General features: G+C 40.2%; 1 protein-coding gene across 1 annotated transcript in view; it reads left to right on the top strand.

Annotated features, from left to right (window-relative positions):
- The first annotated feature begins 4,623 nt into the window (after positions 1-4,623).
- The window catches only part of MED23 (mediator complex subunit 23), a 42,722-nt gene continuing 32,899 nt past the window's right edge, over positions 4,624-14,446 (top strand). The window contains exons 1-9 of the mRNA XM_081094049.1: positions 4,624-4,887; positions 5,222-5,253; positions 5,419-5,506; positions 7,247-7,371; positions 7,828-7,939; positions 9,725-9,823; positions 10,572-10,673; positions 11,363-11,432; positions 13,091-13,203. Coding sequence (XP_080950175.1) covers positions 4,840-4,887; positions 5,222-5,253; positions 5,419-5,506; positions 7,247-7,371; positions 7,828-7,939; positions 9,725-9,823; positions 10,572-10,673; positions 11,363-11,432; positions 13,091-13,203 — 789 coding nt within the window. The 5' untranslated portion in view covers positions 4,624-4,839. The remainder of the gene's footprint in view (positions 4,888-5,221; positions 5,254-5,418; positions 5,507-7,246; positions 7,372-7,827; positions 7,940-9,724; positions 9,824-10,571; positions 10,674-11,362; positions 11,433-13,090; positions 13,204-14,446) is intronic.

Genomic DNA, 14,446 nt, shown 5'->3' on the forward strand with positions numbered 1-14,446 from the left:
TTGGGTAGGCAGGTGGCCAACTACAAAAAAGGACCCATCATGAGGAAAAGGCAGAAAAAACCTACAGGGAGATTGATGAGCATGGCTTGCAAAAATGTTCAATTTCTGCCCTGACCGGTTTGGCTCCGTGGATAGAGCGTTGGCCTGGGTTCAATTGTGGCTGGATCCCCAGTAGGGGGATGTCCTGCAAGGGGCGTGCAGGAGGCAGCCAATCAATGATTCTCTCTCATCACTGATGTTTCTCTCTCTTCCTCTCTGAAATAAAGAAAAGTATGTTTTTAAAAAATGTTCATTTTCTGTATCTACTCTAAACAGCTTTAGTCTGGTAGAAGAAACAGGCATTTTAAACCATAATATCATGTGATCTGGGCGATACTAGTGATATTAGTGAAGTGCCAGGGGAATGGTGGAGACAATAATAAACTTTTCTGTGGAGATTCAGACACGTACTTATAGAGATTTTCTAGGGTTGCCATAATAAGGTGTCCAAGACCAGGTGGCTTAAATTACACAAATTCATTTTCTTACCGTTCTAGAGGCTAGAAGTCCAGGATCAAGGGTTGGCTTCTTCCAAGGCCTCTAAGCTTGACTTGCACCTGGCCGGTTTGTTTTCACATGGTTGTCTCTGTCCTCTGTCACAGTCGTTCTCTTCTCATAAAGACACCGGCCATATTAGATTAGGGTCCACCCTAATGACTTCATTTTAACTTAATGGCCTTTTTAACAACTCTATTTCCAAATACAGTCACATTCTGGGGTGCTGGGGTTAGGAATTCAACATATGAATTTGGGGGAAACAAATCAGCCCATAACAGTCCCTTAAGAGGTAACATTTTTCCCCTTTTTCTTTTTTTCTTTTGAGCATTCATTGTTTATTACTGTTTTGGCTGCATTCTCTACAATTTCAGCGGTATTTATTTATTTATTTATTTATTTAAATGATCACCTGGGGATATTTTTCCATTGATTTTTTAGAGAGAGTGGAAGAGAGAGGGAAAGACAGAGAGAAATATCGATGTGAGAGAAACCCATCAATTGGTTGCCTCCTGCAGGAGCCCTGACCAGGGCCCGGGTTGGGTAGGAGTCTGTAACCGAGGTACGTGCCCTTGACCAGAGTGGAACCCATACCCTTCAGTCCACAGGCCAACAGGATTTTCATTTTATCGATGATTTTATAAGACAACTTCTTATCGGTTGAGAACATAGCATCCATTATACTATCTATCTATGGCTTTGTTTACAATTTCAATATTTATTCATTCAATATGTCCATTTATTCTACCATTTTCAGAGGCTATTAAAATAACCATAAAGTTTTAAAATAGTAAATTGTACTTTATCAAAATTAAAAATTTCTACTAATCAAAGATATCATTAAAGAAATGAAAAAGCAAGCCATGACAGGAAGAAAGCATTCCCCATACATATATCTAATACAAGACATATACAGTACAGACTGTTGTGGATGAAAAAAAGGGGTTCATGAAAAGAAAGCTCACAGGGTGATCTGATCATACATTCTTAACTGGGCATGTCACGGTGGAGAGCAATGCCCCAGACATATCATTTCTTTAGTTAGAGGCTTACCTTTGCCTCAAGCAAGCCCTGACCATTGTTTCTGTGCGATGGACACACCATGGAAATATCTCTTTCAGACCTTATTCTCACATGTGACCAGCAATGCAGACCCGTCCTTCTGAAGGGTGCCCACTCTCAAGAGAGCACATAATCTTAACTATTCTGTCACCAGATTCCCAGCCTTGCTTTCTCCCACCTTCTGATAATCTTTCATATCTTCCCTACTTAATTTCTTTCTTTTTTAAATTTATTTTTGTTGTTAAAAGTATTACAGATGTGCCCCCTTTCCCCCCACTGACCCCCTCCACCTGATTCCTCAAGTTCAAATGCATAAAAGAAACTGCAAACTATTACTCTCTGAAGCATTTTTTAAAAATATATTTTTAGCCCTAACCAGTTTGGCTCAGTGGATAGAGTGTCAGCCTTCAGACTGAAAGGCCCCAGGTTTGATTCCGGTCAAAGGCATGTACCTCGATTGCAGGCACATCCCCAGTAGGAGGTGTGTAGGTGGCAGCTGATCAATGTTTTGCTCTCGTCAATGTTTCTAGCTCTCTATCCCTCTCCCTTCCTCTCTGTAAAAAATCAATAAAATATATTTAAATATATATATATATTTCAGAGAGAAAGGGAGAAGGAGAGGGATTGATAGATCAATGAAGAGAGAGAATAATTGATCGGCTGCTTTCTGCATGCCCCCTACTGGGGATCAAGCCCACAAATTGGGCATGTGTCCTTGACCAGAATTGACCCAGGACCCTTCAACCTGATGCTCTCTATCCACTGAGCCAAACCAGTGAGGGCTTTCTGAAGCATTTATTTCTGTTTAGATCTGGCTTCCAGGTATATCCTCTGTTTCACTCAAATAAATTTTTTATAAAAACTCTACAAAAAATAATAAAATGACTGAAACAAAGAAAAATCTAGATTTGGACATACTTGTGTTGACAATATATAAGTACTAGAGGCCTGGTGCATGAGATTCTTGCACTTGGGGGTGGGGGGGGTCCCTCAGCCCGGCCTGCACCCTCTTGCAGTCTGGGCGCCTTCAGGGAAGCGGGCCCAAGCCATCAGTTGGACATCCTTAGTGCTGCTGCAGAAGTGGAAGAGGCTCCTGCCACAGCCGCTGCACTCGCCAGCCATGAGCCCAGCTTCTGGCTGAGTGGTGCTCCCCCCTGTGAGAGCGCACTGACCACTAGCAGTCGTTCCGCCATTCGGTCAATTTGCATATTAGCTTTTTATTATATAGGATTCCTACAAATAAATAAGAGTATAAGAAACCACCTTATTAACCTGATGAACAGTGAGTAAAAGACTTGAACAGACTTTTCACAAAAGGCATCTGAATAGCTTATAAGGAATACATCTAAAAATATCAACATCATTAGTCACTAGGGAAATGTATATCCAATAGAAAGACTCAAGTGTAAAGGTTGACACCAGTTTGTTGACAATGATGTGGGACAATTGGAACTCTCACATATTGGTAGCATTAGAATGTAAAAATGGTAACACTACTTTGAAGAACTGTTTGACAATTTCTTACAAAGTTAAACATATACTTATCATTTGACCCAAAAATTCTGCTCCTAGGTGTTTACCCAACAGAAAAGAGAACATGTCCACAGAAGGCTTGGTTGAGAATGTTCATAACAACTTTACTCAAAATAGTTACAAATTGAAAATAAAATACATATCCACTGTAAACAAAAGTCTGAGGCTGTATTTAGAAAACAAATTAGCCTGGCCAGTATGGCTCAGTAGTTGAGTGTTGACCTATGAACCAGGAGGTCATGGTTCAATTCCTAATCAGGGCACATGCCTGGGTTGCGGGCTCGATCCCAGGTGGGGGCGTGCAAGAGGCAGCTGATCAATGATTCTCTCATCATTAATGTTTCTATCTCTCTCTTTCTCCCTCTTCCTTCCTCTCTTAAATAAATTTTAAAAAATTAGAGAGAGTTTATTCAGATAATGATTTGCCCTTAGTGCAAACGAAGAATACATTCCAAAATGGAGGGGATACGACAGTTTACAAAGGCAAAAGTTAAAAGGAGTTGTTGGTCAGAGATGGGTTTCTAGGGTTAACAAGACTAACCCTAGTTAATAAACTAACATGGTTTGTTTTATGATTAGTGGGGGGAACTGAAATTTCAATGGTTGGCTGACTCAGGGATCAAGCAAGTGGGGTTGTGAAAATAATGGGTAATATGATTGAGCATTTATCAGGTCCTAAGTTAGCGCTGGCCTAGAGAATAGAAAGGCTGTCCAACGTGGGTACCCCTGGGAGGTCAGTCTCCCCAGGGCTCTGCCCAGGTGGCCTAGGGGAGCATAGGGCTCTGCCCCTGATGTACTGCTCTTTCCACAGCGTTGGAGAGAAAGCCGGCCTTGAGTCTGCACCTGCTTATTCCTTCAGCTTTTCAGAGTCCTGTGGACAATGGCTGAGGAGACATACCATGCAGGAAATATCTAGTATAAATAATTAAAGATAAATGTTTATAAAGTAAAGATAAATAAATAATATTTTAAAGGCTGTCTTTGTCTTTTTAAAAATATTTATTGTTTTATGTTGTTTTTTTAAATAACTATTTATTGTTGAAAGTATTACCTATGTCCTCCCATTGACCCCTCTAGCCCACCCCTGCCCCCCTCCCCCCCAGGCCTTTACCACTCTATTGTCTTTGTCCCTGGGTTATGCATGTATACATACAAGTTCCTTGGTTGATCACCTCCCACCCACCGTCCCAAAAGGCTGTCTTTGATCACACAATTATAGTGCAGGGATCATTATTTAACAAGGATGGGAGGATTACAGCTTATCAAATGGTACAATCAGCTTAAGGGGCGCTGCTCCTTCTGCAGGCAGTGTTGGAGCCCATCTGGCAAAGGTAGGCTCTATGAGCAATTCCCGCTCCGGCCAGGAGGGGGCGGCCTCAGCCCACAACACCTTGGCGTGACTTAGGTTCGAGGCTCCACTGGGGGGCGCTAGGGTCTAGCTCGCGAGCCGCTCTTCCCCTCCGGCGGAACCATCTGCTGGCGCCCTGGTTTCTGGGCGTTTGGTGATCAGCAAACACCAGGCACTTCCTGGCGCTTCCGTCCGGCCCCAGTGGTTGACTGGGCCCCACGGGGGATTCCGCCGAGCGCGGGAGTGGAAAGCGAGCCCGTCTCCCCGCGGATCCCCGCGGCGTCTCCGCCCTCTGCGGGTCCGTGGCCGGAGCTCGGGCCGCATCCCGGGCCGCGAGCCGGGCGCCCGCGGGAGGCGGGGCGATGGTGCAGATGGAGACGCAGCTCCAGAGCATTTTTGAGGAGGTGGTGGTGAGTGCAGGGCCGGGGGCCCGGGCGGCGGCGGCGCCAGGCGGGGGCCGGGGGCGGCGGGTCCCGGAAGCGGCCCTCCCCCCCCCCCCCCCGCGCCTTGGCGGCGAGGCGGTGCTTGCGGGCGGGGCCCGCGACCCTCCAACTGCGGAGCGGCTCCGGGTCCTGGAACCCCAGCGCGGCGGTGACGGGGGGCTGGGGGGGGGGGGTCCGCTCGGCCGCGGCCCGGGAGGAGGACTCGCCCGCGTTACCCCGAGTCCCTGGCTCGAGGAGGCCCCTCCTGTGCGTTCTCTTACATTTAATTCACAGCGTTTTCTTTTGTTTGTTTGTTCTACAGAAAACGGAAATTATAGAGGAGGCTTTCCCGGGGTGAGTATCTGCGTGGCAGGTTCTGGCGTTCTTTACGTGATGGCATCTGTAAGGTTTGGCGTGGTTCTCGCCTGGCGGGTTTGCCAGACCCGCTGTTGTAGCGGAGTCACTTACGTCGGATTACCCTTTTCGGACGGGCGGTCAGCGTGTGGCTTTTGTTCCTAGGATGTTTATGGACACTCCCGAAGATGAGAAGACGAAACTGCTCAGCTGCCTGGCGGCCTTCAGACAGTTCTGGGGCGGGCTTCCTCCGGTGAGAACTGCTGCGGATTTTTGACTTCTTCTTCTTCTTCTTCTTATTTTTTTTTTACATTTCCTTTGATGTTGGTGTTGGGGTTTTCCCGGGAAGGGAGCGATAACATTGTCATCAGCCTGCGTCTGTCCGTTCTGGCCCCCGCTTGTTCGGTTTGTGTCCTTCCCGGGGAGAAGCTGTATCTCGGGAAGCCAAGGTGATGCCAGCGCAGCGGGAGATGTTAAAAACCGGCCCCGTGTTAGGCTATCTGTAAACACCATTTCCACCCCGTTCTGATGTATTTGGTGCCTTTGAAAACAGCCCTTTTAGGGATTATAAAGGTTAAAAATTTCATTTTCTCAACAAAACAATTGGCACAGTGTAATGAAGCTACCACTAATGTACAGTAAAGATACAGCAATGCCACAGTCAGGATGCATGCTTTTATAATAGGGATATAAAGATAGAAGAAAAGCGAGGAAAAGAATAGGAACACTTAGTAACAAAGAACAGTCACCAGGAAATGTATCCCTGAAAAAGGCAAAAGCTGTGGTCCTTTAGGAGTGTGTGCCAGTAGTGCCTTTTCTTCTCATGGGTCGTTATCGGTAGGGAAATGTGTGCCGTTGAGGCGCTGGTGGTAAGACTTGCTACTCACACATGGATCACATGGTGGCAATGCATTCATTTCTTAAAAGTGTTCTCTCTGCAACCAGTGTGCTCAGTTTGTTTCCTTCTAGAAGTATTTTGTGCATGTAGAATCATTTTTACAGACTGGTCGTATACTATGTACACAGTTCATTTCCACCTTGCTTTTTTCCCCCTTAAAAATTCTGCTTAAGAAAGTAATTGTACAGCAATCCACTAAAAGTTAAGTTTTCTGCCCTCCTTTCTTACAGCATAATATTCTATGTTATGGCTGTACCTTCCTTTATTTAACCAGTCTCCTACTAACTGACATTGAAGTTGCTTCTTATCTTTCCTACCTTAAACAATGCAGAATGAATAATATTATATACAGACACAGAACAAATTCTTGGAAGTATATTTAGAGGGTATATTTACTTGTATGAGGTTAAGGTATGGCCCTTGTCTTCAAGAAGATTATATTCTTCCGGGGGAGCCAGGAAGAAAATAGATATTTCTAAATCAGCGTATGTTCAACAATAGAAGTATGTATGAGGGACAGTGGTAGTGCAGAGGAACAGGACATGGGCGATTCTTGAGGATATCCTAGAAGACAGGCTTTGATATCGCACTGCATTTCTGTATCATATTGAAAGCTATATGAATCCAGAAATTTGCTATGTCATTGGATTCATTTTTTGGCTCTTAGGGATTAGATTTACACTAAATTTCATGAGGCTGATATATTTACCCATAATGATTTCCCCCCTTGCCCGCCCCCCCACCCCCAGTGATAGGAATATTTCTATTTGCCATTAAATAGGTTACTGCTTATAATCTGTATTAGAGTTTTCTGTTAACCACAAATATGTTAATGATATCTTACTTCTTTTAGAGGTCCCATGAAATAAAAATGGTGGGAATTTTAATTTATATAACTGTAAGGTTTTATGCTTAATATAACTGAAATGCTAAGTCCGATTTTTTTTTTAAATTGTCTTTATCAATGAATGTTTATAGTAGAGTATCTCATTCATAGTCTTGATATGCAGTACTCTCAGGTGTGTAGTATTAGTTGTTTGTTAGTTACAAGATACAACTTTAGACTTAAAATATAATCATTTTCTAATTTTCCAGGAATCTCATGTACAGTGCATCCAATGGATCGTTAAATTCATTCATGGCCAGCATAGTCCTAAAAGAATTTCTTTTCTTTATGACTGCTTAGCAATGGCAGTTGAGACTGGTCTTCTTCCACCCAGGTATGTTTATTGGTGGGTGTAAGCAATCCAAAGAATTATTATTTTTTTATTAATGTTTGGAAATTGATCGAGATTGTTGTTGTAAAAGGATAAGGAAATGAAGTAGGAAGTTAGGTTCAGTAAGCAATCCTTAAACCCTGGCCAGGTTGCAGCCATCTTGGAAAAATACAGTCTGCCGCAAGCTGATAGATGGTAAACATTTAACCGTCTGTGTTTAGATTTCTTTCTAGTAAAAATACAGAGTACTATTTAGTCCTGCTTTGTGTTTATTCATTCATACAAGTAAAATCTATAAAATACTGTACATACTTTTAAAAAGTGTGCATGAATAATAACATGCTTTTATGAAAAATACTTACTGGGACAAATATAGTAGCCAGAGTATACAGACCTTGGCTACTAGAGAACTTGTAAAATTCTGTCTTATAATTGGAATGTTGTTGGTTTCTTTCCTAGGATGGTTTGTGAATCCCTGATAAACACTGATACTCTTGAATGGGAAAGAACACAACTTTGGGCCCTAACTTTTAAACTGGTTCGGAAAATAATTGGTGGAGTGGATTATAAGGTATCTTTTTTTTTTTTTTTTTTTTTTTTTTTTACTAATTATAAAAAGTAACCACTGTCAGGCAAGATTAATTTTTCAGTTGTAAATATCTTAATTTCAGATGGGAGAAATTAAGTGGAAGCATTTACAAAACCTATTTTGTGTTGCTCATTTCCTAAAAGGATTTAAAATGTTTCCCTCAGCTCCCTGCACTCCCCAACATAAAAATGCAGGTGGCTACTATGTTTTTATGATGAGTCAGGAAGTTGCCAAGCAGACTTTGGGCTTCTTCATGCCACAGGTCTTAGGAATTTGGGGCCCTTTTCACATGAAAGCACAGACGAGCAGTGTGTGGAGCTGAGAAGGGATGTAGACATCAACTGATGGAGGGAGGGAGCCAGCCCTGCTTCACCTTGACCTCGACCTTCCTTGCACAGGTGCCCTTTCTTCATTGGTATCTTTAGCGCTCTGCTCTTACCCAACAACAACAGCATATGCTTTCTAACTGTGTCTCATGTTGCAGTATTTCAATAGCTGCAAAAGCCATTCTGCTTCATTCAAGCCGCTTTTGTTATTTTTCTCTTTTTTCCCCTCTTTTTTTAAAATTCTTTACCATGCTAGTGAGGAGGAACACAACATTTTTTTTTTTTTATTGTTAATTCTCACCCAAGGATATTTTTCCCATTGATTTTTTTTTTCTTTTCATTTTTGTTGTTTTGTTTTTGTTTGTTTTTAGAGTGGAAGGAAGGGAGGGAAGGAGAAGGAAGGGGAGGAGAAGGAAGGGAGAGAGACATCGATTGGTTGCCTCCTGCACATGCCCCGAATGGGACGGGGATAAAACCTGCAAACCAGGTATGTGCCCTTAACGGGGGAATTGAACCCAAGATCCTTTGGTTCGCTGGCCGATGCTCTAACCATTTATCCACATTGGCCAAGGCTGTTATTTTTCTTTTTGAAAGAATTATCAGCACCTGACCCTGTGCTTTATTTCTGTATTTTCTGTAATCTAAAATGAGTTAGTTAATTATTTATTTGAATTATGATTTAATACAAAATTTATTCTAAGAAGTTTTTTCTGGTTATTTTTCTACTTATTTCAGTTTCCTTAGGTTAATATGCAGTTTTTACTTTTTATTTACACTGCGCTTTATAATGGTTTCTGATTTCTCTCATTTATATATTTTCTCTTATCTTTTTTACAAGATTCATCACATAGTTTATATTCAATAAATGTATATTGAATGAAATTTCTTCTCTGTGTATCAGATTCTGCTCTGAAATAATGCAACTTGTAATAGTATAAGGGGATGAATGATTAACAGAATAACCTTGTAGGGTAATTTGAAGGAGTATGTGATGGATGAGAATGGAGAATAAAGTTAGAAATGCCAAAGAGAGTGAGCAGAAAGGGTCATTTGCCAGAAAGTTTAATATTTTTGTTCATATTTTCAGATTATTTTCAAGTTCTATTCAAATATATTTTTGTCTGTAAACCCAAATCAAGCTTTTTTTGACCACAAACTTCTGTTCTGAAGCTCAAACAAGTTTAGCAGAGTGTGGAAAGTTTAATTTTTATTTATTAGTAACTTTCTTTGTTGATTGATATGATAAGGCATTCTTTAGAATTCTATTTTGGAGCATGACTTATCCTTTGGGTTAATGTTAGGGACTTGAATATTAGCTCTCGTTTAGAAGAATTGATATGTGAAGGGAACTTTTTTATGAGTGTGTAATCTTGAAACCTTTAGATGTTTGGCACAGGGGGACATTACTCAATTTTAACCTATGGATTTTTTCTTATATCAGGGTGTTCGAGATCTCTTAAAAGTGATTTTGGAGAAAATCTTGACAATTCCCAATACAGTGAGCTCAGCTGTTGTACAGCAGCTTCTAACAGCAAGAGAGGTAATTTAAACCTTGATCATAGCCTCAAAAAATTGTTACGTGCAGTTCTGTGCTTTTAAAACTCATGGTAACTTGTGGAATGTTCCATTTGTTTACTTCTACAAAAATCACCTTTTTTTGAGAGTACATTTATTAAAGCTGGGGACAGTGAAACAAGGGAGGGCTTAGGATAGAAGGAGCAAAGGATAGAGCCTTGGTCGGGCTGCTTCGGCTCATTGGAAAGTAAGAGAAAAGGGGCCTTGGAGACAGGTTCAGGGGGTGGGGGGATATTAGCTGCTGCCCATTGCTCCCCTGGTTGGAAGTCTACTGGGGAACCTTAAATCACTTAGTTTTAAGGATGCTATTTTACTTTTTATATTTTGATTCATGATTTTTAATTATAAAAAACAGTAATATAGATGTTAAAGTACTTCCAACCATTATAAGATGTCAGACTATGGACCACGTAAACGTTCATTGTTCTTTTTGCAAGAATTGTTACATTGGTCTCTTGCTCTCCTATTGGAGTCTAATAATATTTAAAGCATTTCCAATGTTACTTACTAACCATCAGCAGTCGTTCCATTGTTTATTAATCTTCATTTTTAGAGATTCTTCACATATAAGTGAATTCCTTTGTGCTATAGTTTAAAGCCAATAAATTACTGAAGTAATATGTCTACTTTTTAATATATTGTTATTGTTGCATTAAAGGGCTCATCTGTAGGACTAGTCAAGAATAACAATATTGCCCTTTTATTTTTCTCAGGTTATAGCATATATCTTGGAAAGAAATGCCTGTTTGTTACCAGCCTATTTTGCAGTCACAGAGATCAGAAAACTGTATCCTGAGGGAAAACTTCCACACTGGGTAAATTTGATATTTCCCCAAATTTTTAATAGCATTTTTTATAAAAAATAGTTATGTTAACCTTACTTTTTTGTGCTTATTTTTAAAATGCTTAATTTTATCCTTAGGTGCTATGTCTTTTTTATCAATATATATATATATATGTATATATATATATATATATCTCTTAAAATATATTTTTATTGATTCAGTGAGGAAGGGAGAGGGAGAGAGACAGAAACATCAATGATGAGAGAGAATCATTGATTGGCTGCCCCCTGCATGCCCCCTACTGGGGTTAGAGCCAGAAACCCAGGCACGTGCCCTGACCAGAATTGTACCATGACCTCCAGGTTCATAGGTCGAATTTCAGTGGGTTCATAGCCCATTGTGCCACACTGGCTGGGTATCATTATTTTCTGTTTCATTCCTCTGCTGTCCTGTTGCCACAGTTTATATATCATGTGATAAAATATACATAGCTTTATCAAAAAGCTAAGGACATTGTGGTATCACTTGGTCTAATTCAGAGGCAGAGGAACTGGTAAGTAATTGTTCAGAAGGAAGCAAAAGAACACCAACCTTTGAGTAATTCCAATGTGCCAGGCTTTATACTAAACCTTTACACGTTACCTCATTTTATGTAAATGATCATTATATTCAGAGCAGTCTTGATTTTATACTTGCTTGTTTTTTTGTTTGGTTTTTAGTTACTTGGAAATCTAGTATCAGACTTTGTGGATACCTTCAGGCCCACAGCAAGGATAAACTCCATTTGTGGTAGGATTGTAATTTAAAATATACTAAAGAGTGTGTGGTTTTGAATGATCTGACTATGGAACAAAGTTGACAGTGTCTTACACATGTCTTGGTGGCTTGTCATTTTGTAACTCTAGGACAGCGGTTCTCAACCTGTGGGTCGCGCGACCCATTTGGGGGGGGGGGCGTTGAACCACCCTTTCACAGGGATCAACTAAATACATCCTGCATATCAGATATTTACATTACGATTCATAACAGTAGCAAAATTACAGTTGTGAAGTAGCAACGAAAATAATTTTATGGTTGGGGGTCACCACAACATGAGGAACTGTATTAAAGGGTCACAGCATTAGGAAGGTTGAGAACCACTGCTCTAGAGCTTACTAGCCTTTGACTTGTTTTCAGGTACTTGGTGCTGAATGAAGGGAGGGAAGAGCAAATGTCTGGACTGGGTCTAAGCTTCAAACAGAACCATCCTAGATGTATATCCTGGGGCTTAGAGGGAATTTTGAATAGAGATAGTAAAGCATCGTGGAATCTCTACCCAACTGAATATCATTACAGACCTGTCCCTCTGTGTCTACAATACACAAAACTATCAGGCTCTTTTAGCCCATTTCAATTCACATCTTTGCTCTCTATTTCACTTATTTTATTTTCTATTTTTTCATGTTTTGTTAGATTCTCAGATTTTCTTTTAAAAATAAGCATGTGATTTGGCAGTGTTTGCAGTGCGCATATATATTCCTGAATTATTTCTAGACATCATGTTGGCCTCGGTCTGTCTGGGAATATAGACCATTATTTAGTCAATAGCACTTCCTATGAGCCGGGGCTATTCTGCAGACTGAAATTCAAAAATAAACGAAATAAACACCATACAGATGATTCTCAGGCTTCTAGCTTTTGTAACTGAGTGGATATTTATATCATTTAATGAATTATTGAAATAATGCGGGTTTGAGAAGGATGATGATGAGTTCAATTTAATACTTGTTGAGCTTGTTGTACCCATGAGCCATCCAAGTGGCAGGATTCGTCAAGCAGTTAGATATATGTGCTGGTAGTCATATGCTACAACTAAGGCCTCTAGGAACATCATGCTTGAAGTCAATCATGTTGACGCTATACTAGAAAGTTCTGCAAACTTTTTCTGTAAATGGTGATACAGTGAATACTTTGGGTTCTGTGGGCTATTCAATCTGTTGCAGCTACTCAGTTCTGCCATGGCAGTGCAAAAGCATCAGTGAACCATTTATTTAGTTTATTTTTGTATTTCAGTCTGCAGAATAGCACCAGGCTCATAGGAAGTGCGATTGACTAAACTTCACAAAAATAGGTAGCAAGCTGGAACTGGCCCATGGATTATAGTTTGCTGACCTCTGTCCTAGATACTTGGACAAATGCAACATATTTGAGTTTGGAAGGCCTGTACAAATTGGTATCAGACTTTGTGGATACCTTCAGGCCCACAGTATGTTCACAATCTTATGTATTGGTCTCCAGCCACCTGGACTAAAAGTAATCAAAGACAATTTCCAAATTTTCACCCAATTCAAACATTTTTTAAACCCGCATCTGGTTCGGCACAGATGTTCATTAAATATTTGTAGAGTGAATGAAGGACCAGTATTGTGTTAACACTTACTTAAAAACCTTTTTTGTAATACATACAGGCCGCTGCAGCCTTCTGCCAGTTGTAAATAACTCAGGTGCCATGTGTAATTCATGGAAATTGGATCCTGCAACTCTTCGTTTTCCTTTGAAAGGCCTGCTGCCATATGATAAGGTATGTTGCTGAATATAATGGAACTTTTCGCCTAACAGCCTTCACCCTGTAATATATGTGTGATGCTAAATTGTCATCTCTTCATAGACTAGAGAAGTAAATATTTATTTAAAATTTTTATTTATTGATTTTTGTTTTAGAGAGAGACAGACATACATTGATTTGTTGTTCCACTTATTTATGCATTCATTGATTGATTCTTCTATGTGCCCTGATTGAGGACCGAACCCACAACCTTGGTGTATCGGAACAATGCTCCAACCAATTGAGCTACCCAGCCAGGGCTGAAGAAGTAAATATTTAATGAAAGATAGTGTGTGGTTTAATGTGTGATTCCAGTATACTCTGGTTTGTGATATTTCAGATGTTTAGGCTCCAGTGGTCCACCTCTGGCAAAGTACTTGGAATTAGAATTAAAACTGACTTTAAATTGATGCTTTGTTTTCATTCATTCTTCACAAAGGGAGGACGAAAAATGAATTTGCAATGTCTTTAAAATTTGGAGAGAGAGCCTCATATTTGTTAGATTTTTAAAAAGGGGGGACGGGACACAAGTGGAATAGAAAACAAAGGGGAAAAATCCACAAATATTAGTGAAAGGAAATGAGGTAAAAACATAATTCTAAAATGAGATTTGATAGATCATTATATTATTTTGGGTGTTGGATTGATAACAGCAGGGTATGGGGAGTGCTGGATATTGTTCATGTACATGTTTTATGTCAAAACTGATATGTAGAGTAACTAGCAAATTTGTTCAAAAGGGAGGAGGGTTAAATAGTGAATGTAAGGTGACAATCTGAGCTCTCGGCATATTCGTCAGAAAATTTTGGAACGTGAAAATATGGCAAACTAAATGGAATTTACTTTCACTTTCATCATGATAGCAATAATAACAAAAACAGATGAATTTATTGTGTGCTTACCATGTGCCAGGCAGTATTCTAAAAACTTTACTTTGTGAAATTCTTATTTTTAACTATCATCTTAATATCTCCATTCTACAGGTGATGAAACTGAGACACAAAATGAGTAGTAACTTGACTAAGGCCCATGTTTAGGAAGTGGTAGAACCAGAATTTGAACTCAGGCAATATGATGCCAGAACCTCCACTCTTAAACCCTGTGCTATCAAGTCATTTGTCCTCTGCAAATTTGGAAACAGTGTTTGTTTTCACTTGTGTGAGGTGATTGGAAACTGCCTCCACTTCTCTTTGATTTGATTTCTGAGCAGGAAATCCTT

This window comes from Myotis nattereri, assembly GCF_964212035.1.
Source record: "Myotis nattereri genome assembly, chromosome: 6".
Lineage (NCBI taxonomy): Eukaryota > Metazoa > Chordata > Mammalia > Chiroptera > Vespertilionidae > Myotis > Myotis nattereri.